Source organism: Opisthorchis viverrini, assembly GCF_000715545.1.
Source record: "Opisthorchis viverrini unplaced genomic scaffold opera_v5_5, whole genome shotgun sequence".
In the NCBI taxonomy this organism is placed as follows: Eukaryota; Metazoa; Platyhelminthes; class Trematoda; order Opisthorchiida; family Opisthorchiidae; genus Opisthorchis; species Opisthorchis viverrini.
In genome coordinates this window covers 632607-658105 of record NW_008751661.1, presented here as the reverse complement: position 1 = coordinate 658105, position 25499 = coordinate 632607, and the positions used below count along the sequence as shown (strand labels likewise).

At 42.8% G+C, this 25499-nt stretch overlaps 1 protein-coding gene across 1 annotated transcript; it reads left to right on the top strand.

The window, feature by feature from the left end:
• Positions 1 to 14173: 14173 nt before the first annotated feature.
• On the top strand, positions 14174 to 24768 carry T265_00491 (hypothetical protein; the record flags this gene model as incomplete). Its single annotated transcript, XM_009164295.1, has 5 exons — positions 14174 to 14213; positions 14308 to 14710; positions 18493 to 18610; positions 18746 to 18866; positions 24575 to 24768. 5 exons carry the CDS (start codon positions 14174 to 14176, stop codon positions 24766 to 24768), a joined length of 876 nt encoding a protein of 291 aa, XP_009162559.1.
• Between the last annotated feature and the right edge of the window lie 731 nt (positions 24769 to 25499).

The window sequence follows — 25499 nt, the reverse complement described above, 5'->3', positions numbered from 1 at the left end:
ATATCACTTTTTGCATAACTCAGAGGCATAATCAGTTATACTGAAATAATGCCAAAGTTGAACACGTACAGTCCTTCTACATGACTTAGCCATGCCTGGAAGTCTGACAAATATGATATTTTTATTCTCAAGTTTTGACTAATAACAAGTAATTTTAGACGGAACACACTACTTATAAGGTTTCTGAAAAGTGACATCATAAACAAGAGATTCGGTTGAGATTCAGATGAGTCGCCCAAGAAAACCAAACTGGTATGCAGATGAATGTATTAGTTCAGTGGTAACTTTGCTTCTTGACATATGGTTGTTTGAAAATCTCCGACAGCCCATTAACAGCTTCGCCTTTCTTAAGGCTCATCTAGTAGGCGTAGTTCGCGGGTATATCTCGATCTCCTTTTTCTACTTGAACGCTTGTTCTGCTCACGGGCGCCTCAGCTGAAATTCACGTAAATCTCTTGTTAATTAGTTTGATTGCAACACCTGTGCAGGCCAGCGTTCAAGTAGGAAATACGCCCGATTACATTCCTGTAACTAGGAGGACGAAACCAGTAGTGGGATGTCGAAGGATATTCAGAAAACTTGAGAATAATTTGTTATGTCGAGAAAACATATGACCTCTCGATCGCGCCAAAAGAAACAAGAGGAAGCAACAGATTCCTTTGAAAGGTGTCGAAATCAATGCATTTGGTTGAGTCTCTCGTCAACAAAAGTGCAATTTGCCAGTAAGCGTATTTCATCATGTTTAGCAACCATTTCCTCATATCCTGGACCGCTTTTGCAGACTTCTGTCGGCGCAGCTGTCTAGGTTTTGGCGCACTGACAGCACCTCAGCTGAATATCAATCATAGCACAGACCATAAAGTACAGCTTCGCAGAGTCTTTGCTATCGCCAGGTTGCCACATTCACTGGAACAATCTGGATGGGGATGGTGACCATACCGCATACCGCTGCATTTTAAAATGGGAGGTGCGCCAACAATGTAACTCCACGCTGATCCTAAGGCTGACGATAAAAATGAAGAGGAAACAAGTTCTTTTGCAGACTTTTAGTGTCAGAAACAATAAATTGAATTTCAGAAAAGTCATCTACGCTGTTGATTCTAAACATACATTTTACAAAGCCTTTTTTCTGTTTTATTTGAAGCGGCCTGGCATCAAAAATCGATCAATTTTGGGGATTGGGATATCCATCCACAAAATCCTTATGAACTGGATACAAGAGTACTCTTCATCGGGTTAGCTTGTCATCCGTTAAAAAAACCAAAATTAAAGGACCTCGAAGAGTGGCCAAGATAGCGTAAGCCATTGATTGAGATCAAGTGTCAGCTCTCCCGCCATGAGATGTCAGCTCCAAGAAGAGGTCACAATTGCCTTATCACCATATTGGCCTTTAATCGAATACCTTACACACGTGGAATCCACGGACCACCTGCACTGGTGGATACGCATGTATATTTGCGGGCGTGCAACCAGCCAACTAAACTCAAGATCAGGCTGCGATAAAAACGGAAAACGTGGCCAATCAGAGCGACGAAGGGGAACCAATAAAACTTGAAAACTCTATAAAGACCAACCGCTATAAAGACCAAGCAGATTGAATCAATACAGCCCTCAACGCAACACAAATTTGGAATGGGCAAGTCAGACAGCCAACTCATATTACTCGAAAAGAAGCTATCGGAATGAAGGTAATACAGTTTGGATGGCAAATCAAATTGTGAACAAGCAAGCAAAGTCACATGCAAGATATATGCCATTTAACCAGTTACATGAAATAACATCAGATACTTCTTCATAGAAGACACTACTCACAGGGTTATTGAAATCCCTTCGACAGCCCACGACCGGTTTCGCCTTTCTTGAGGCTCCTCATGAAGACGCGAATATCGCACCAACTGAAACATGAGGCGGTCTTTGTAAAGCACAAGCAGTTGAGTCTCTTGTGATAACCAGATTGATTTGCAAATTAGTGTAATTCCTGAACATCAAGCACTCTTTAGAAACTATATAAATTCATGCGGGAAAGTATCCACTCTGCTGCAGACTGATATTACCCTATAGGTTGAGGAAGAAAACGTTCGAAAGCTATCTGCCAAGTTCGGAGGACGAACTAAAGGCCACCTCATCAACCAGCAGTAAACACGCGAACCCCCAATATTTCGACACATTTTAAACAAACTGTATTCCTGCATGGTCTTGCAAAGATAGATCATGGAACTAAGACTATATACTCTAATTTCACAGTTTTTAAACCTAAAATATATGCATACATAGTGGAGTTGGACAGTAAGTTGAGGGTTTGGACCTGTCATGTTTCCGGCGCTCCCTGGTGACAATAATCACTGAGATATTTCTCTTGAGTAAACAATAATTGAAGGCAAGATGAGCAATAGTAGCAATCCCCTATTTGCCAAGTTTACATACACCGAAGCATTTGGGACGAAAGCGGAAGAGAGGGGCCATCAAATTCACCATCATCTGTTTTTAAGGACTGTGTCCATAAAACTCGGTTGCAGTTAGTGTCAACAAGGTTCCGCTCAGAGGTTTCTCACACCGTTTAGTGGTTTATTAGACAATTTGAAGCCAGCCAGTGGTAGAGAGTGTGTAGATTTTGTGTGTGAATTGTATGGTAGAGCGATGCGGCCACCCTATTTCGGACCGCTTATAGAGACATTCAACGGATCATACCAGAACACAAGAATAATTTCGATAAGCGTTTTTATTTGCATACCAATCTGTTTTTTTACGGGAGTTTAAGCTGAAAACCAGATTAATCTGTTGCTGATGTTGTTCTTCAACTGAATGTGCAGTATCGGTTCATTTAGAATGTAAGGCTGACGGAAACTCGGGGATCGCGCCCACTTGATGAGCCCTGAAAAGGGTAAAATCGGTCGTGGACTGTCGAACAGCTTTCAGCAACCTTATAATTTGCGTCTGTAGAGAAATCATCTGTTTGAGGAAGGGTTGAAGGTTGTCATGCCTGATGTAGACGACTGGAGAGTTTGTGGGGGTTACCATTAAAGCGGGTAAAGTAACGGTAGATTTAATGCATTCCAGTTTTCATATTTGCTTCATCATTCTTTATCGAAGCCAATGAATGCAATCAGTTTACACACAGAAAAAGCACGGATCGATTCGAAGCACAAACGCATCCGGTGTTATGAGACTGATTTTGTCCATTCACTGTTGAACTAACCCAGAGAGTGTCCACAATCCTATCGAGATATACCATAACTGTGGCATTTCACACCACGTCACGTCCAGTGCGCGTTGGACATCGGTGAACGAGCACGAGACCCCAGAATTAGGACATTGTCTGGGGCCGGAGCATTCAAAATGGACGAGTAGAAATACAGCCTGAGTCACCAGTGCCCCCCTGTCCACTAACTATGCTGTCTAGCAACCGTCCAGCTGGGGTTGAAAAAGGTCGGTTGGCCCAAAAGCCCGGTATGGCACAGTACAATTAACATAAGCCGAGACTAGGTGGACCTTTCGAAAAGCCAGCAACACTCAAGACCGAAGGTTATATAAATTCATAGTCGAGGTTGTGGTGTCAGGCCAATCACGACATAACAAGCGCAACTTCCACACCGTTGGCTGGTTCCGTAAACGGACCGGAAGAACCCAAGTCCATTGCTTGCACCACCAGACCAGTGCGTTAGATCGGGGCAAACTGCAAAAAAAACGGTATTCGGTTGAGATACGATTACTGGTTCTTCAGGCATCTGAAGCTAGGAAAGGGTGAAAGAACACTGCCATACTGCCTGGCATGAAGCAACAGACGACCGACTACCGAATGAGTTTATGATATCAGAATTGACCTCCCAGGACGAAATAGGATTCGGAAGCGTGCACCAAATGGCAGATTCAGGAGAGATGAATAACCGGGTTGAAAGAGATTCGACGGCAACTTTGGCCGCATTACGCCTGTGGCACACTGCCGAATACGGTGGGGACGTGAGTGTGACAACTCTTAGCAGATTGCCCATACCATGGGCGAAACCCCAGCCCAGAATTTTCCCTCTGTAAGATGAACCAATCAGAATAACCTTTCAGGAACAGAGGCCAGGCTGTTCAGGTGAGTGGGATGTGGATATGTATTCAACAAACCCTGCAACTACCCGGACCATCGACAGCCGAGACAAAACACCCATCAGAAGCAGACTCTCTTTACATCACACTATCGGCTGCAGCGACCAGACCCTATTACGGCAAATAGAGAATGCACGGCTCTTTATACTCTAACCTGTTTTGCCCCCAGTATATTTTACACGTAACTGATCCTATAGACAGTTTTTGACCGACCATAGTGACCAAAGAGAAGTCCTTATTCGTTATAGTCCTTCACGGTACTCGCATCTGAAAGAAGTCTTCGCAGTAGAGAATAATATCTGCGAAGGTGGTGAGTTTTGGGGCCATATTCTTCTGTTCACTTTCTCACTTCGGTCTTGTTGCAAGGTTCCTAAAAGGATGTTTATCCTAGGTATGTACAGAAGTATACTGAAGTGACATCATGGATTATGCGCGCTAGGATTATCAAGAAATGCTGAAATATATTCGAAAGAAAAGCTCAGCAAACAAGAATGAATGTTGAATTTTCTGTGATGTCTGGGCTTCCGGAATTCAAATCGTGATTCTTTCGAAGGGGTCGAATTTGCCCAATGGAGTTTCGGCTGTTTGGACTTTAGTAACGTGTTTCTTGGCAAAATTGACCTTAATGATCAGACATAATTGCCTGAAACCCAGGACTGTTTTGTCTAGTTTCCACTAGGTTAAAATGGTCATGTCGCTGACCACGTGGTTACTGGAATATCACAGGTTTATTCATTACCATCTTGACGGTAGGGGGATCTAGTAAAACTTTGAATGGTTCTACACTAAAGCAGGTGCGGTAATGCGCCGATACTTGGGGAAATTGACGGAGCCCGCCAGTATCTTGATGCTGATTATATTTATATGGGTGATGAGAATGCTCTTCATGCCGTCACATTTAGAGAACCTTATGGCTTGCAAACAGCCTAGGCATGTTCACACACCGACCTTATTCTCTCCGATTTACACTGATGGCAACGGCTAGCTTATAGCCACCTTCTGGCTCCCCTACTGTGTGTGGGCCCCTAGTAATTTGATGGTTGTTGACTGGCAAATCGGATTCAGATGCTACACCAAAACTTGGGTAGTGTCGTGCCACGGAGTTTGCTCTGATATCTTCAATATCATTGCAGTTCAAGCATTTATCAATGTATGAAAAGTGCATTATAAAATATTCGTGTGAGATTTAGTGGTGTCTTTTGATACGACCGGTTCAATTCGCAAATAGGTATCAATAAGCTTTCTGTGTAAGCGCTACACGGAACTTATTTCTCTGACAGAATTGCAGGGAAACTCAGATTTCCAAAGATAAGACAACATGTTTGAGCGTCAGATTGACACTGGATTTGTGCTACCTGAGTTGAAAAAAGTTTCAAAACCTGAAACAGTGGTTTCCCGCCGTGTAACTATGTCGTTTATCAAAAAAACAGCTGGTCTTCCTTCCTGCGACTGGAAGGTTATTTCGACAGCATTTTATACATTTTCCCAAATTCGCTACGCGTTACGTCAGAAGTGTGCAAATTTTCCCCCAAAAATAGGCGGGTTTAGAGTGACCGCTTCATTTCTAATATGATGCGGTAGTTTGAGCACAAAATTTGAAGAGGCACTAAGGAACTGACGCGGATACGTGAAATTTGTCAGTATTACTCAACATGCCTTAATCAAAGTAGTATTTGTACGAGAAGTACTTTCGGGATGATGTTATCAGAACAGGAAGCTTCACAAAAAATTACGTACAGGTGCAGGTCTAATGAAGATGTCATGCTAAGATTTGTCTGATGAATTTACATGAATATACAGTATACCTCTTCCCCTCAGAATAAGCCATCACTGAGATGACACGAAAGATCTATTTTCAGAATGTGGCTGAGTAAAACCTGTCACACTAATTCCCCCTGAAAGTGGAATATTCCTCGAAGGAAACTGTTCCAAACCAAAAGACCTGAGCAACTCTTTCACCCTCTTTCTACAATCACCTGCTTTACTGCCTAATTGTTCACCACAAAACTCTCGTCGTAAACTACTGTTAAATTGTGGTAACGCAAGATTATTTTTGTGAGACAAAAACGGACCACTGTTGAATATTTTTCGCACGTGTTTGAACGTCAGAGTTTATATTGAACGATCAAGAACTTGTGACAAATATACTCTCTAGAATTCATTTGATGATACGAGAAATGGCTGGTGAAAGGTCCTAGCGTTGATAACGGATCCAGATGTAAGTTGCATGGGAATTCTTCTCAAAAGAGAAGATGCAACTGGTAGATCAACAACGCGCTCGGTCTTAGCCTTAGAGCGGACCTGCAAGGCCGATGAGTTCGAGTTCACAGACAGACTCCAAGGCTACTGTTACCTTGAATCAAATAAGGGGCTTAGTTGAGTTAAATTCCAAGATAATACAGCTTTACATTTACCTGTGGATCGAGTTGCGTAGTAAAGTTCACCTAACTTTTAGGTTCCAAACTCAAATTGAGTTTAAAACCATGATGCATTTATCTGATCATCATCCATCACATATATCTACTTGCATACGTCTCTAACCGCAAATCCTCAAGTTGATCTGGTCTTAGCACTTATTAGGTTCCAAACTCAAATTGAGTTCACAACCATGATGCATTTATCTGATCGTCATCCATCACATATATCTACTAGCATACGTCTCTAGCCGCAAATCCTCAAGTTGATCTGGTCTTAGCACTTAATGTTCTACTTATTCATCAGAATTCACGTCTTCTGGGGTTCGCCAAGTCCATGGGAATCAGTCGATTTAAAGCCTTTCTTGGACGTAGAATATAAGCACCAATCAGTCTACCCTGGAATCAGCGTGCGTTCGGTTACAATCGATTTTATTTAACTGATTGGTCAATCTGTGTCGACGAGACTCCCTGCTGTGAAAACACCGTGAAAGTATGTCATCTCGGATATCATTAAGTTGGTACGAGATTCGGGGAGGCAAGAATGTTGATTTTATATAACTGATTGGTCAATCTGTATAGACGAGACTGCCTCCTCCCTGCTGTGAAAACACCATGAAAGTATGTCATCTCGGATATCGTTAATTTGGTACGAGATTCGGGGAGGCAAGAATGTCCGTGTTCTTTTTCAAATTTCCGTGTTCAATTCTCCAGTGCAGTTCATTTTTTCAGCTCCCAAAAAATGTACCCAGGTGCAGTGTTTCCAGCTTCTACAAATTGGTTCACAGAGAATAAAGAGAATTGGGAATCAGAGCCCATGTTGGAAACGATTGTCCAATCGGTTTGTCAGGTGTGGCAGTGACTGAGAAAGATGAAGCTATATTCCTGTGATCCTCACTTTAGGTAATAAGACTATTTTGCGGTTACTTACACTCCTTTCGGCAAAAAAGAGTAATCCTATTAAACTGGCAGACTGGTATTGATGAGCACGAATCATGTGGTACTGGGTGGAAAAACCGGCAAACTAATCTACGTTTACGGTGGTGACTTTTGCATGCAACAGATTTTTCTTATTTCTCTTTTTTTATTTCGCTTTTGATTGCTTTGATGGACCTAAAAACATCCCCCAGTGTAGATAAATACGTAATTTGTGCTGCATAGGAAAACCCAAATCACAATGGAGGGGATTCCCACGTCCTTATGGTTTTCATAACACAGCCACCACCAGTTTACACGTTTTCTCAAAGTGCTTAAACAGTACTCCAAAACAGTCTTACTCAGATCCCCTTTGGAAAGTCGAGCTCTACACCACGGGGCTAATTAGTTTGTATGAATCGAGTGAGCGTAGCTTTTGAGTAGTTTCACCCCTATGTCAAGATAATTTCATCCAGATTAATTCGTTTTTGACCTACGTTGCGTGGTTTTCAGCTGTAGACCCTTTCGGCGCTTAACTGCTATACCACCAGAAGGAAGCAACAGGGCTGGGATACTGCCAGCTTGCCCAGGCCTAGACAGAGGAAGTCGAGAGGCCGAGGTCGGGTTCGAATCCGGACCTTCCGGTCAGTTAATTCATGGCGTTACGAATGTCGAAACGAACTAGAAGCGAACGGATTTCTCTTCAACATTAAGCAGGCAACAAACCTATGCAGCACACTCGTGGCAGAAATTGATAGCCTTTTTGCTACTCGAAAAACTTTATTGGCTACTTCTGCTTAGGAAATCCTTGCACCACCGCGTCCATCTTTGATTGACCCCAAAAGATTTCGAACATTTCATTTCGGCCCGGCATGTGTGTAAGACAGTGAGAAAAGCAGGTACATCTCTCAACGCCCCCATAAGCTCACTATATCTGCCGTCATTCATAACAATTAAAAATCTACTTGAAGTTGCCAACTCGACGTGTTTCCTGCGTGATATATCATACTTATTGGTAGATGTTTGGAGCACCAAAACCTCAAGCCGCCGGGAAATTGCTCCATATTTCAAAAACGCATAGTGAAAAGTGATCGGATTATGCTTAATCTCTGTTGAATTCAAGACAATCACTGAAATAGCTGTAAAACTAGTGGAAGATTGCACTTCAGTCGCTTGCGTTTAATCTGGAAACTTCGGCTAGATAGTCGCCGATCACAATGAAATTCCGGTCTCTATCACCAGTTATAAAGTTGGATGCAAATACTAAGCATAGAAAGGCAGATTGACGAAATGTAGTTGCACAAACTTGTGTGTATACCATACTTAAAGTTCCTATAATCTATGATCAGCATTCCACAGTATACCATAAGTATGGGAGGACTCAATGATGTAAATAACAGAATCTCTTTGAGCAACCTTAGAGGCAAAGAAAAACAAAGCACAGTACTTTTTATACATCCGACCGGAAAATCTCCCGTGAATCGAGGGATGCGTTAACTACACGGTTCCTGAAACGGCTTCATTTGCCTCACGAAGGTTTGACCCCTCGCTGTATCCCTGACAGTTTCATTGTGTGCTTTATACGGCATTCTAAATTGTGAATTATGGTAAAAAGTGAGGGCCATTAGGTCCGGAAAAGAAGCTAGTCCAAAAAGTAGTCGAAGTTGGGTGAATGTGGTCCGAACAAATTCAGTGGATGAGCAATAATACCTTGGATGGAACAATGGTAGTCCAAGTATATGTAGTCAAAGGATAAGGAATCGAAATTTGGCCACGGAAGCCAGTGGTTTCACTTTAAGTTGCGAGGTTTATCAGAGACCAGGACGGTCATCATTCGAGTGATTATATCGAAATCACCTCATACAGAATGAGTACACTTGCCTCGTTTAGCTTCGGTAGGAAGTATGAAGGCAGGATGTTTTTAGACTTCAAAAGTAATACACAGCGCGTTTCCTCCTCAGTGAGGCTCATCAGGCTAGGGTGGTTGATTCATCGAATGAGAATGTTTGGTGGACGCATTCTGCTGCGACAGTGTTTAAAAACGTAACAAAAGTGTATTGCACCTGGCAGTGTGTTCCATCGAATGAGTTTCAAATTGGATGAAGAGCACTGAGAACTGATAGCCAGGACTGGAAGCGCTCTGTTGCAATATTTACCCCGTTCGTATCCAAGTCGTCTAGGCTTGCTACCTACTGAGTCAGAACATTCTTTTCAAATCGAGAACTCGCCTTATAGCTTAGCTTTGTGAGACGTTTTCCCTAGGCTACCGATCAGCTCTTATGTCTGCCGATTCGTGTACAAAGAACTGCCATACAACTGCGTCAGCCTACCTATCTTACACTATCTATGTGATTTTTTAGGAAGAGTAGCACTGGACTGCTCTAAGACAGATTGATCAACTTTCATCGCATGGGTCAAGCCATGTAATTACTTTGAAACTTGGATGTTTCTCCCTTAGCTTTTTTTGCTATCATCCTGCTAGAAGCTGTTGATTCAAATTTTTCTCGACAATTTTATCAGCTTAGCTCGTGGCAACAAAATTTCTAGACTTTTAAGCAGTACAGATTCCGATGCATCACCGAAACTGACTGCAATGCACCATAAAGGAATGCAATCCGACAGACAAGCAATAAAATCCAAAGGTGGTATTATGACACCTGAGTGATCTAAGCTAGACAAAATGAACCATCTCTAAGCGATTCCTTCTAGATAGGAAGTTCTTCGGTATTTGCTTAGGCATTTGAGCTTACATGGGTATTGATTCAACTGATCATAAAGAGCAAAGAAAATAAGCACAGATGTAAAAGTTGTTTCACTGTCTTTTTTTGAAGTGCTGAATAATTTTGATCAGACAACAAGGAAGTGCATGAGTCGCGAAAAAAGGTAACTGGTCGCTGCCAGAGATTGTCGTCAATCCAGTAGGTGACTTTAACATACCTTGAATTCATGGGGTTTTAGTGTAATTTTCAAAGACACCAGTTGGTCACGGACTGGAGGAAAATAGATCCACACAGTATGCTGCACTATTCTTGGAATTGTTATTTGTTACACCGACTATTTAGCTGTATTAATATCCAAGTACCTAGTCCATGCTACAACAGAACATATCTAGGGTGAGATGGCGAAAATACGTGATAACTTGAGTAACAGTTTCGGGCTACTGGTGTAACGGTGATACTACTGATCGGGAGGCACGCGAGTAGTATGCGTTGTTCGTAGAATTTCGCTTTGCGTCGATTGAAAAATGGAATTCTGTTGCGGAATTCGTGGGGCCACCTTGCAACATTTGCTTTTATTTGACCGACGAATGATTGGAGGCAATGAATCTCCAGGAAGACTCGTTCGGGAGAAGATCTGTGTCCAGTTTTTGTAACTAAGATGCAGATTAGAGTTTTGCTCCCTTGTCCAATGGTCTATAACCGGTCCGTTGGCATTTCCGAATAAACAGCTCCGCAGCGAAGGCCTTCTTTTCACTGGTGCTAGGTTTGAAGAGCTAGTGAATTTGAAGCGCGCCCTATTTGTTATATAACCAGTGAGCATCGAGGATATACTGTAGCTGGTCAGGCCCGGTCAGATCTTTATCATGAATACTCGGTTAAATCACAAGCCTAGAGGTCCTCAGATAAAGCTAGTCTCTTTCCGTACACTAACCGGCAGCCAGATCCTCTAAAAAAAAGTCAATAGACTTGTATTTAGGGGCACTTATCTGGTACTTGTCCACCTTGGATACCGTCTCGTGCAATCGATACGTGAGCGTTGATACAAAGATTGTGGTTTCTGGGGTTGTTGTGATGTCTTCACAACTGTGTGGTAGCTAAATCCACACAGCATACAGATGGTATATTCGAGTACGCTTGCAACATCTGCACAAAACCCTTCGGACAAGAAAACAGACTGAATCCTGGACAACGTGTTCCTTCGAAGAGCCAACATTGCTGGGGCAGGATGTGGTCTGACACAAAATTAGCTCCACCAGACAGGTGACTTTAAACAGATGGCTGAAACTGATGAACAACATGTCCTTTTTCACTCAAGCAATGGAGTCCTAAGTAGGACACACTGGAAGTTCTACTGCTACGTAAGCGTGTAAAGCCACAAATTTTGCTTCAGACCTCGGGAATATCCGCTAGTCAAGAAAGCGATCTGGATAACGACCATCCACGCAGAACCTAACTGTCCTGATACATGACACGTCTATATGATTTGTCCAGTAGAAGCCTAATCATCCCAGCTTAGTCTTGACGATTAAACTTAACAGAACCAACAGAGGATGCCTGTATTTCCACCATTATTAAGTCATGGTTGGCTCCAGCACCGTTGTTCCCGCACATTAAGTAGGCCGTTATATGCAGCCAGCCTTATTACCCCAGGCCTCACTTTCGCCAAGGCATACACACCAGCTCCACGCAACTATCCTGGTGCACTCTTCCAATGGTTCAGTTGATAGTGACCGGTCATTCCACTGAGACTTTCAGCCACATTTGAATGGTTTGCGTCCCAATCGGTTTTGTCAATCAACAGTGAAAAAAATGATGAGGGTTTGCGCAGCGTAATGTGGCAACATACTGTTAAGTGGAAGCCGAATTCGCTACCCTACGAAGGTACTTGGAGCCGGCGTAAACCGAGGGAATGAGATCGGTGATCGATCTTGTAGAGACCCGTTGTGAGCCTAAATATGATGGCACGTCACCGGGCGCCAGCACCAGCTACTTGTTTACCATCGAGGTATCTGGTACCCGACCAGTTCCTTTAATTTTCAGCACAATACCACACCCTTTTCAGTACAGAATCACGCAAGCAGTATTCATTAAAACACCGACAAGTTGGTAGCCCATAAATGGTCGGTATCTCGGTAACCAAAAGGTCGCTTGTTGCCGGCCCCAAGGTATGAATATCATTTAAGAGCTGTTTCGAAATGTAGACAATATTTCATCGGTTCCAGCTGGATACAAACAGCAAATGGATCGCTGGGTACGCTGGTGACTCACAAAATCGATCCTGCCAAGCCACTTGCGTCCGCGTGTTGCTCAAATTCACACAGACGATGCTGCATTGAGAAGACTAAGTCACTTCAGAATGGTATGCTCGGAGACATATCGGGTCTCAAACTTCCTCATGCTAGTCATACTAGCCATCTTCCAGACGGTTATCTCAAGTGATAGGTCCTGCTATGATAAAGGGTAGAGGTTACGGTTTTTCATACCTACGAAAGACGTTCCGATAGCAGAATTTAGGGCGTCCCGATTATGTGATGTCCTCATCAGTCCTCGTCCATCCCTGGCCTAACCAATTAAGCTGTATTCAACTCCATCAATGCTTGTTGTTTGAGGTACTTCGGTTGTCGGCTTCCAATCCGAAAGACTTTGTGCTCATGGTTGGGTCGAAATCGATCAAGAAGCTGAAAATTTTATTTCTATGGCATGCAAGATTCGCCGACGTACTGTAGTGCAAACAACAGCCTTATACACTTCAACTCTGGTGTCCACGTGTTCCAGACTACCAAATGCTGCGAGTTTATTACATTTACAAACTTCAAGCCTATGGGTAGTGTGCTACGAAGTTGGGAGAAACGCTGGCATCAGACTTATTCACGACCATCAAGCAGATTACTCAGTATTTGGTAGTTAAATTTTGGTGCATGATAATAAAATCTAAAGGTTTCTGAAATTTTTACGTCCAAGGCAAAGCCGATTGCCACCCAATCGAACGTATAAATCAGCAGCTGTAATTCCGCTTCAGAAACAAAACTGAGGTGCAATCATCTTCAATCAGTTGTATACAGAAGCTGGACTTGCGCGGCATTGTTTTGACCAAGAGACACCTTGAATCAAATCAAACAATCGGTATTGAATGGTTGGAATACCCTGGAAATGATCCAGTGACTCTGTGGTGATCGCCACCGTATAGACGCTAAGTCGGTCAGCAGCAAGAGCATAGACCTGTTTTACTCCGCTATCGAACATGCCCGTGAAGTCGCACGGGCATTTATTCCAGTGCGAAAGGCTATGATAGGGCGAACGAATTTGCTCGGACGGGCAGGCTTTTGTAGGACTATCCACAAGGCTTCTCTGTCGCCTGAGCTGGAGGATTTGATGAAGTTCACAAAAAGTCCACAGAGCGGTGGATCTTGTTCCTAACATTCCACTTCAATTTGTGTTGCGGAAAGAATGTATTCATTCTTAATTTGACCGCCTCGAAATCCAAGCTACTCTCCGGGAACGTTCTCTGGAAAGTGCAAGTGGAAGGACGCAGGATACGAATAATAGGAGGGCTTGCTGTGCATAGGAGGTTGATTTCGCGATAGATGTCAGTCTTTTATCCTTTTCCTCCTTTTCCTTTGTAAAGAGCAAAGGTTGTCGTATAATTGGCTTTTTGCGTAATAACTTCCGTCAGTTTCAAAATATGTTCTTTGGAGTAAGCCTACGGATTTACATACACTTCAAGCCCTCTTGACAGGTGGAAATCTCACTGAATCTGAAGATGTGGCGGTTATGTTGAACAATGAATTCTCTACGTTTTCCACTCGCCCATCGAAGTTTGAATGGGACCAACCTCACCAGACGTTGCAGAGGACGGGGATGAACTAACTTAGTGAACCTCACGCTCTGAAGAAATTACAGTGGCGCTTTCTCAGGAGTAAAACGAGCACATCTTTTGAAACCACTAGTAACACGCCAAACTATTCACACGATCAAAGAATGACATGGAATCATGATTACTGAAAACCAGCATCGCGTTTCCAATGTGTCAAAATGTGTACTCGTCTGCACTTCGACTGGGTAGTCGCCAAAAGTAGGTGTCCTGGCCATGTTTTGCAGATTGAGTTGTTAGATTCGAGGTCCGTGTATCGATCCTAACCCTGGTAATTCCACTTTCCCTGCCTAAGCTTGGGCGTTTGACAGTATCTCAGCCTTCGTGACTTCCTCTGGTAGTATGGCAGCCAGTGGGACGAGATGGCTCGGGTGGTTAGAGCGCGAAGCTACTGACCGGAAGGTCCGTGGTTCGAACCTGACCTCTGCTTCTCGACTTTCCCTGTCTAGGCTTAGGCAACCTGGCAGTATCTTAGCCATCGTGCTTCCTTCGGGTGGCGTGACAGCTTGGCACCGAAAGGGTGTTACAAGTGGGCGGTTATCTTGTTGTCTATCTTCTCCGTTGGTTAGACTCAGTATGGTGAAGGATCGCCCTTACACACGTGTGAAACTGCAAGGAATTGAAAACATCTGGATCCACAACCAGCTGTTCTGTTCAGGCACCGTGAACTGTGTGGCACCGGAGCGCATTCACAAAATGTGGCTAGAAAGCGGAAGACCAATATAGCGGTGCCAGGACAGGCACCAGGTGGGTGCAAATATATTATTACTTCTGACCTTAGGTCGAGGGAAAATCCGGTTCTGGTGGAGACGCCTAGAAAAAGGCCATACACACAGGCTTGGAGAATTTCATTACTTAACCCGTCTTGGTGCTCAATAGAAAGCAGCCAAGACGTCAAGGACTCAGGACGGATGTCCCTACACAGTAAGCCTACCGATCTGTTTAACCTGTGATCAAATCCGTATCCACACAATCGTATTTCGAATACACCAACTCTCTCATGTGATGTCACTATAGACGCGCGAATTTCCCCTCATTCTTAGCAATGGAAGAATGCTCTCGCTCGTTTTTCATCCATAACAAGTCAAATGTTTCATCTTGGACAACACGCAGCGAATGCATTTTCATGGCATTGTATGAGAATGTGCTCATTGTAATGCCATGATGCTTGGGCCGACTGAGGTACCAAAACAGACCACCACGATTTTGTCCGCCGCTTCTTATTTCTTGGAGGTTTCTTTTAGATTTTGAGACTTTCATGCAGTGAAGAATCCAACTGCTCGCAAGCCTTTCTTACTAGCAGGAAATCTCGGGTTTATATGATAAACAACAAAGCGTTGAGATTCGCTGGTCAGCGGACCAGAAGGTCAAGCTAAGTTTTGTGACTGATTATGACAGAGTTAAGGCCAATTTGACCTAGACCGTAGTTCATTCTGCATCCGCCTCATGACCAGCCAAAGAAAACCGTTGCATTGAGTGGGAAGCATCCATGTTACAACTCATGGATCATACAAGAAGTGAGTTGATCTCGCTGTGTGTAATACTTCTTAGCCTGAAAATCACTTGGCAAGTGAAGGAGATGAATTGAAAAGAATCCAATCCTCGGAGACAGATTTATTAGTATCTATACTTCAGCGTAAGGAGTAACTGGTGAAACTTCTTACCAATGTGTTTGATATTCACACTTCATTCGTTTGCAGGACGCTTATGCTCTTTCTTCTAGGGACAGTCCACACCAGTCGCTCTAGCCAAAAGGCATCAAAATAACGGAATTACTTTTGACGCAGGTCGCATTTCCAAAGAGTGTTGATGGACGTGTTTGCCTTCCGAAGGAATAAATGAAGCTGGATAACCCAAACAAACGTAGTTTCCTTGTGGAATGGACGAGCGAAATGCTAGGTATTTTTGATAAGTGTCTAGTGGTTGACGGGACTGCACTTGAGTCTAACGGATACTTTAAATTGTAATCACCATGTGAGCACCAATGTAACGAGTGTTATGAATGGAATCCACTTGAGGGGGAATCTCCTATCAGTCGCATCTCTTTCAAAACAGTCAATCAAAGCAGAATAAACACAATCAGGGAGATTGGTTTCTCAAACCTTTAACGTAATCAAAATGTCTGTAGCTGGATTTCACTGATGATATCTACATGCTATTCAATAAATATGCATTCGGCAATAGCGTTATTTGATCAGTCACCCTTTTGGTGAAAAGTGTTCGCTGCAGTGCCGCTCGAAGAAAGCACAAGGGTTGTGACGCTGCCAGATTACCCAAGCTTAGGCAGGAGCAATCGACCTATGGGGTGGGGTTCGAACCACCGTCCTTTCTCTGACTAAGTTAGCGTCTCAATCAACAGGTCATCTTGAGCTCATTTATATATATATACAATTCCTAAAAAACGGATTAATTTAGGGCGGACTGTTGGTCGTATGTATCCTTTCCCAAAATAAACCCGTGGGACTCGTACTCATGCACGGTCTGAAATGACTTAACCGAGAGATGAGAATAGAGTAGGAACAATGAGTAGAAACGTGATGCATAAATCGGATGACCAGAGGACTACTGAGCCAAGAAAAGTTTTTGAGTTACTTATTGAGCTCGCTTTATCAAACTTGTACGCCAATCATTTCACTCACCCTTATCAGCCGGTTGACTGGAAATAAAAGCGGAAGTTGCACGCTCCACGAAGATCAATAAAGGTTTAAACGTTTTAAACTATTCCCTTTTGAACTCGAGTCATTTGTGCACATATTGCCGGTCACTGTACCCAAACATCCACAAATACAAGAGCCGCTAGACTGGACTGGATCATCTTACTCGTTGTAACCATGTGTTGGGCATACATGGAAGTGCCAACTCGTAAAACCCCCAAGGATTAATACGCTGCTTCAATCATTTAACTATTAGCACCCAGTTCAAACCTTCAAATTGTAGCAGCTCACTGAACTCCGGACCTCTCCACTCCTCGTTCATATGGGACTATCGTTTGTCTGCAGAATAAAATTAACCTGCTATCTTACCACTTTTAGCAGTGAAAACATGAAAAATCTCGTAAAGAATTTTGCGAGTTCGTTGTTCTTCAACGAAGTGAAACCACATTTTCCACCAACCATAACCGAAAACGTGAAAAATGTATCATCCATCAGCTTCTCACACACTTTTACCGGTCTTGAGTTCTCATGAGTGATCTCCAAAAACTTGATCACTCATACGTTATTCATATGGCTACTTTACTCAAGACTCCTCATCTCATCCCGACTTCTCCTGATGCTGAAGACTGGTTTAAAGCTAGACGATTTGACCTTATTTACCAAATTACTGCCTCACATGTATGACAAAATACTCTCCGACATAATTCCGCTTAGACACACTGAAACAGCCGAGGCAAAACCCAGACGTTGTTGTCCTGTAGCTAGACAGATGATCTGATACAGCCCATCTCAATAATAAGGGTTACATTAATAAAACACAGGGATACAATGGAGTTCAAGGTCGGTAATCCACTGGATAGTGTTTTACATCTGCCAGACAGAGGATACATTCTACCGATGACATGACGACAGTCCTGATGATCAAACTACACAGAATGTACGACGCGGCACAGTAAACTTTGCTACCGAAAGCCAGAAACAGACCATTACCGTTGAACAGCACTCTTCTGCAAGTTTTATAGACGCCCAAATTTATTTACTCTTTCACCAGATAGTACGCATCCAAACCACAGTGACACCACTAACCAGAATGATGTCAGTGAAAGCACATTTACGCTCCCTTTGTTTGTGTAATCCAATTGGGACCATGCTTTATTCGGCACACACGCACGTTTTTTAGGGACTTTGAGCACAATTGTTTCTGTTTTGAATGCAGATTAGCAAAATGTTGATCCGGCAGCCGTACATTGTGCATACCGTTGCTTGAATCGACAGGCAACTGTTCTCTCTGGGATAGCCACCATATAAACATTCCTAGTTCATGAAGGGTGGCCAAGCAATATTCAGCCACATTGAGGTTACGCAGGTTGATCAGTGTGATTGTACAGGCATGTCCTGTTAAGCTAGCTTCCCTGAGGGTTTAGCATGCTTAGAAAGAAAATATCTACAAATTATTTTGGCTTTTCGTTTTATATGATGAGAACCAATCAGCGGGACGTCGGGAACACCAGAGCGGTTGGTTTTCCTCCTCCTGAAATTATTATTCCTGCGTTTGAAGGTATATATCTTTCAATTGAAGGTGAAATGGTAACGGCAATTGAGATTCCTTCAGAAGTTTCACGTGATCATCTAGCCAGCTGACTGCATCCCTATTAGTTGACAAAACTGTCTTGATTTTTTCTAGCCAAATGCTGTTAATGGTAGTTAAGTTTCTTCTTGGAAGATATCACCTATCCATACTCTTGTTCTGCTGTCGAAAAAAATGTTACCCTAGGACGATGTTTAAGAAGCCTGTATATTCGCTAACCCGCGTTGACTGCTCACAGACACCAAGTCGTCGTCATCATCATCATTGACAGCATGACATCAGTGTTCAACACCGATGCTTCAATGCCGTACAGTCGTGATTCATTTGAAAGCCTTATTGTAAAGAAAAGAGTAAAGGTGGATGGGGAAGGGACTTAGTGCTAGTTTACCACAATCGTTCCTAAAACATCCGAAGGGCACTCAGTCAGACAATCTAGATAGAAACTGACAACAAGAACGCCACTGACATCGGTTGGCAGCCATATCCTGTAGTGTCTCCAACCAGGCACAGTGAGGATCAGGCGGTCCCCATCCTGGAAGGCGAGTAGCACCGACAGCACCCAAGCGTTTCGTGATCTCCTTCATACTCCTCTGCCAAGTCGTGCCACCATGGGTAAATGATAAGTTTTACGCCTTCAAATGCTTTATTAAATATTCCCAAGATGAACAGTGGATCAAAAAAGGACTGCTTATTCAATGTACATGAAGTCTGAAACGAGATACAGACATTTTGATGGTCATGAATATTTCATCCGGAACGATGCCTAACGGTTATCCCATGACAACTCCATCTATCTGACGGTAAAATTTCCTATTCGTTAAAAGTGCTCACTAAGAGTCACAAAGACAATGCGCCGAGAGTTTTGTCTATGTTGTTTGATTGAATGGTTTCAAAGTATCACAAATACTGGTCGCATCTGACTGCCAACTAATCTTACACCGATCAAAAGGGACCCAAACGACGCTGCATTTGACGCGTACACATTTGACTGCAGAAATCCTTGAAAAACGTTGCTGAGTGCATTTCAATGTTGTCCTTGACCCTGCTCATGTGTTACTCAATCACCGCACTAGGTTTTACCGTCTGGTTTTCAAACAGTTCCCAATTGTTCATGTCTTCGTCTCTCGTGGTGAAATTCTAGAAAATATCCTTTCACCCGGGTGCTTCCAAAGTCTGAAAAAGTGCCCTTACCAAGTCCGACCTCAGTGGGGAATCACCAACAGTATGCAGTTTACGAACTCACGACCCTTCGTTTAGTTTCTGGACACTATGTGGTTGATAAGCAGTGCTATTAACTCTTATATATGCAGTATATAGTGGAACGCATTTCGAAAGTTTTTTACTATAATTATCCTGCTCAAAATAGTATCCCGCAGGGCATCAAGAACCATCCGTCTGATAGGTCATTGCCTGAACTGCGTCACTGAAGGATGACTGGAGTTGCTATTCAATCGCTGTTTGTTACATATTTCCGGGCCATCAACCCGGAAGTTGAGGGAGATCGGTAATTTAATGCTCCGAACACATTCATGAGTCCAGTAGACTGAAGGAACGAGCGCTGGATGGTAACAAACGGATTATCTTATCCTGGTTGAAAGCATTAGGATGGAAAGTTTCATGCCAGGGCATTTTGGGACAAGAAAAGTGAAGTGAAACGGAAAAACCCTCAAAGTTTTGGAGTTTCAGTGAGTTGTCTAAAAAGGTGTACGATGAAGCTGGTTAAAGTGAAGCGTTCTCAGACACAGATTGAAGAATAAGGTGAAAGAATGGGATCGATTGGAACAGATAACCGAGAGGGGTTGCTGAAAAGGACATCACATGAAAAATCTGTTTTCAGCTATAATGTGCACTTATCAATCAAGGTTGCTTAACCCTGCTTGACCAATCGTCAGGGGGGCTTTAAAACTCACATGTAAATGCGGATTTATAACCCAGTCTTTTTTATTGATTAAACTTCCATTCTGAAACCAAGCATTTTGCTTTCCTCGAAAAAAACACGGTTTAGATGTAATGGTGGGTTATAAATAGGTGCCAACACACGTTTCAAACTATACCATCTTTCTCCGATAGCGCAATTCATGCACAGTTCTCTTGTTTTTGGACAACCTGCGGAAATTCCACTTTGACTCGGGGAGCACTTGAGACACACTTCAATTCCCCAAAAGGGAAAATGCTCTCGCAGGCAATCCAATGACGTTCCTCTTATCAGTCAAAAATCAACCACAAGAATTTTGTTACCATCATTTGGGCGCGTTAAAAATCTTGGTAGACGGTCACGAGGTAGCATCAGTTACTCATGAGTTATAAAGAGGTCGACTGGAGTTCATTGAAGACAAATTTGGAGGTTGTATATCTTTGTAATGTACTACTCATAAGTTTGCTGAAAATCCGTCGAAGTGTGAAGAATAGACTAGAAAACTAGCGAACCTAAAACAGTTACTTTGTTGATCCAAGAAATGGAAGCAGATAAAAACATTTCGTTCTCATTGCATTACTTTATTGCTTACTCGCGGAGGCCGAAGGACGTTGATTCGCACACCATAGAAAAAGTCAAATACAGAGGAGGAAGGCCGCGCTGATACACTGACCTAAAAAAACACCATCTATATAAAGGATTGCTTATCGCGACTGCCGGAAACGATTGCTGGAACTTAGTGTTTTGATTCTCAGATTTTCCGTGAATCTGAATCAGTCACGATCCAATGCGAACTTAATAACTTAGTTATAAGGAAGCAACGGTTTATCTTACAGCGTAAAAACAGTTTGATCTATATTTGGCAGCTAAACTGACAATTTCTCTTATCATTTCTAAAGGGGACGTTTGACGCTACTGGTCAGTGGTACTGTACCTTCATTAGGCAAGTTCATCCAACCTAGAATATTCAACATATCGTGAGAAGCTGAGGGGCAATACATGACCACTGTCCGTGGCCACGTCCGCCATTATCAATTCGGACATCAAGATTCTTCAAAACCATTTAAACAACCGTTCTTCAAGATTAAATTTGAAGATTGCTGTTCCACCACTACTGTTAGTATTTCAGTAATTAGTCAGGACCCAAGATGTGGTCACTGCAATAACCATCGAAACTGATGTTAACTGTCTGACTGAAGAAACAGGAACGATCGTTTCTGTTTAGATGAACGATCAGGGCGCTGCTGATGAGCTATCAGTAACCGGATCGTGACCTGCCGGAACCTGTGGATTTGTATTTTGCCCGTGTTCGAAGTTGGAATAAAGAAGTTTCGGCTGAGCGGCGCTGGAATTTTAAAATCTCAATATATGAAAATCACTAATATTTGCACCGTATGCCTAGTGGCGTTTTGATTAGATGACCAGTACTAGACACCCTTTTTCTACCGTAATCAACCGTATGTGCAAGGGTCTGCTTCATAGTGTTCATTCTGTAAAATGTCCCAACGTGTCATTATCATTTTCTCGAAAGTTACTCAGGACATTCTGTACAATAAATTTGATCTACGTGTTTCAAGCTGGAACTTTGTCCCACAGTCAGCATCTGCATGTGTGATAGGAGTGAGTTTTTAAAATCCACGTTTAACCATGATCTTGCCCTGGAAAAAACGTCGTTGGCGCATATCATCGAACCGCATGCACAAACCAACTGTTGTGTCTGAAAATCGTAATACCCCATGCCGGCGGCAAAGTGCATCCAAGAAATACTGTTATCCATATTGTTACTTTTTTAGGCAATTTCTACTAGCATTTTGCGTCCTTTTCAATTGATTGATTTTTTGCACAGATTTATCATCTTCTAAACTGTTTTTCTGCAGTGGCCGGGTGGATTGATCTGTTCCGCAAGGTGGTCCCATCATTGATAGCTGACAGAAACTGGCTCCAGGAATTCGTTCCCTTTCTGACTGATGTATTTAGGAGCTGAAACAGCATACTTTTCCTATTTGATTGTAACAGATCTCACATCGAACATAAAAAAGCGAAAAGTCTGCAAGGTTTCGGTGCTATGTTGTTCTCTGAGCACTAGTGTGCTAATATTAAAGGAAAATATTATCAGAGGGAGGTGTTGAACTTTGACTAATGTGACTAATCACAGTTCGACTGTTGCCATAAAATGTTTTGGATTTATATCAATATCAGTTCTTATCTCATAGCACACCAAGTCTGCACTGACCAAAATGGTAACGAATGGTAGAAACTGTGCTGTCAAATTTCCCCAGTCATGGTTAAACCTTTGAAACTTTAGTATTGACATTTATTTTTTTAAGAACATGGCCACAAACTCAAAAAGTGAATGCAAGCGATGAATGCGGAAGGGTAAAAGGAGAATGTGAGATAAAAGAGAGAGACGTCTCAGTCGAATTCATGCCACTAACAGTTCCAGTCAGATGAAATGAATCCCAACGTATGTAAAAATTTTGATATGGGAACACGCGTCTAAAGACCAACAACCGAAGAAAGGACAAACAATGTTGGATGCTTTTCGAGGCGTGGCAAGTGCTGTTAATTACGTGACATAATTATTTGTTTCCTATTCCTCAGGCTAATTCATCACCCTTTCGGTGACTACTCAAGTTTCAAGACTGAACCGTTCTATTTCATACAGAGTTGACTCTACCTCAACCGTTTTTCTATAGACGATTTGTTTATATTTATTTCTGGGCTTGTTGTCAAAAATTTGTCCCACCTTGAACTGAACACCATTTTTCCCGTTTAATTTGTCCGATAGCATGCTGCCCTTCGTATGCCATCCTGTGTTGCTAACTGCCCAAGGTTCAATCTAGTCGTAAGCCTTTCTTCAATTCTCCTCACGATTTACTGTTAATCCCCTATAGAACCACGGTCTACCTATCTATACAGTCAATGTATTGTTCACTGCCCACTTGCGACTACGGAAAAACGCAGGTTAAGTTCGTAGAATTCGGTTTCGCCGCAGTTATTACCAACTGTCCGTCCGGCAATTACACTACACAGTACTTGTCAGATAGGACACCTAGATCGTGCGTTTAGACTAACTAACCAATTCCTTGCTTTGAGATCACCGCCTTAGCACAGAATCGTACAAGCGCTATCACAATCAGGACTCGCACATCGGGCGCAAAGTGTCCGTCATACTGGGTCTGGTGTGAGCTTAAACGGCAAAAATGTACACTAAATGCCATGTGCCAAGCATAAGTGTTGTAAGTAAGCAGATAGCCCACACTGGCAAGTAAACACTCAAAGACCTCTGATACTGGCGAGCTCTACTTATTTTGTTATTCGTTTTAATGGCAATTATACTTTCTTACGCTTCCAGACTGAAATAGAATCAGTCTTATTTGTAATGTACTACTCATAAGGTTGCTGAAAATCCATCGACAGCCCACGACCGGTTTCGCCCTTCTTGGGGCTCATCAGGTAGGCGCAGTCCCCGAGTTTCCGTCAACCTTATGTTCTACTTGAAACCAAATTGCACGAAGTTGGCGAATATACACTCATCTGCACACTAATTTGGTTCTTTCGAGAGACTCACCTGGAACCCAGCTTAATCTCTTGTTTATGATGTTCTCAGGCAACATGAGGCGGCCTGGTGCAGCACATTCGGTTGCCTGAGAACATCATAAAAGAGAGATTCAGCTGGGTTCCAGTTGAGTCTCTCTAAAGAACAAAATTGGTTTGCAGATGAGTGTATATTCGCTAAAATCAGTCTTATTGCACGTATCAGTCACTTAATGATAGGTGGATGACTAGTGATTGTGTGCTTCAACGGTACGTGCCCGTGATTGCAGGGAGTAGACATGGGCACCTGACATGTCATAGACCACACAGTACCAGGTTGAGCCGTTGAACATACGTTTTACGGCGAAAAAACCATCTTTGTCCAAACAGAAGCTACGTGTCTGGGCTTATCAGCATCAATGCAGTTTTGTGGACAGTAGGCCAGTTGAACAGCTATTGGAGTGTGTTAAACCTGCGGCGTTTGACGTATTTATTTGTGTTGGCAAAGCTATACTAAACAGCCTGAGATCCTGGGGCACAGAAATGCAAAATTTACTGTCAAACTGACCTCTTGTGATAACCATCGCAATTGCCGGTGGTAAGTGGTCTTTCAGGATGCTTGCCATCTCGTCAGTGTAATGAACGTATCCTCCCAGATGTTTTTGAACGGAACAAAGATCTCCATCGCACAATTAATATTGATCACTTTTATGATAAGGACAAAAAGCATCCCTAGTGTAAGAGGCGTTTATAGGAAATCAATTCATCTGAGTAAAGAATGGTAAATATGAGGTTATCCTACCATGTTATTAGCACAGTTCATTAGCTGGGGTAGTTATTCCTTGATAATATAAAAGATAAAGCTAAGATAATCGTTCGGCCGTGACACTTTTTCGTTGCCTAGCTGCCATGCCACCCGGAGGAAGCAAGAGAGCTAGGATACTACCAGGTTGCCCAAGCCTAGTCAAGGGAAGTCGAGAGGCGGATGTCGAGATCGAACCACGGACATTCCGGTTAGAAATTCGCGCGCTGACCACTGAGCCGTCTTGTCCCCTGTGGTAACATGCGTAATATCGAATCAAGAAACACAGTGTAGGATAGTTCCATGCAAGCAAGGTTAGTCCCAATGGCAAATAAGCCGTACTTTTACTTGGTGAGACTAGAAGGAAAGGAGCTGAATGTAAATGAAGGAGATTGTTATTCAATCTTTCCAACACTGCTTCTGGTGACATAATTGGAATGTGATGCTGTAACGCAATTGAAATTTGACTGCACCTCCTTACATGTGCTCATCATATGACCCAATGTGTGTATATCCCTCCTTCTCCTTATTGCAGTTACCTCCGACGAGCCAGCAAGAGCTTCAGACAAGAAGCAGTAGCCCTCGTTTTCGAAAAAAATTTTGGTGACAATCGGTAGATTTATTGCTGAGCAACGTTTCGCTTTTGACACAAAAGCTTCGTCAGGCCAAGTGACTAGGTTCCGAGGTTGGTCGAGATTTAAGGCGGAAGGAGAACCAATCAGCTATGTCAAGCTAAATTTCTGTTGGATTTCCGCCAAGGGATTTTTAGTGTGTTAGAGTGGTTGAACAAGTGTTGAGTCGGTGGGGTGTACAAAATTAACTCCACCGATTGCGCTAAGGTTTATATAGGACAGACTGCCAGGGAATTGCACACCAGAATTGGTGAGCATAAAAGAAGGATTAACAAACCACCAAGGAATGCAGAAGAATACCAAACGCTGGTCAAAGATCCAGCGATGGCGGTACATGCCTTAAACACGGGACATAGAAT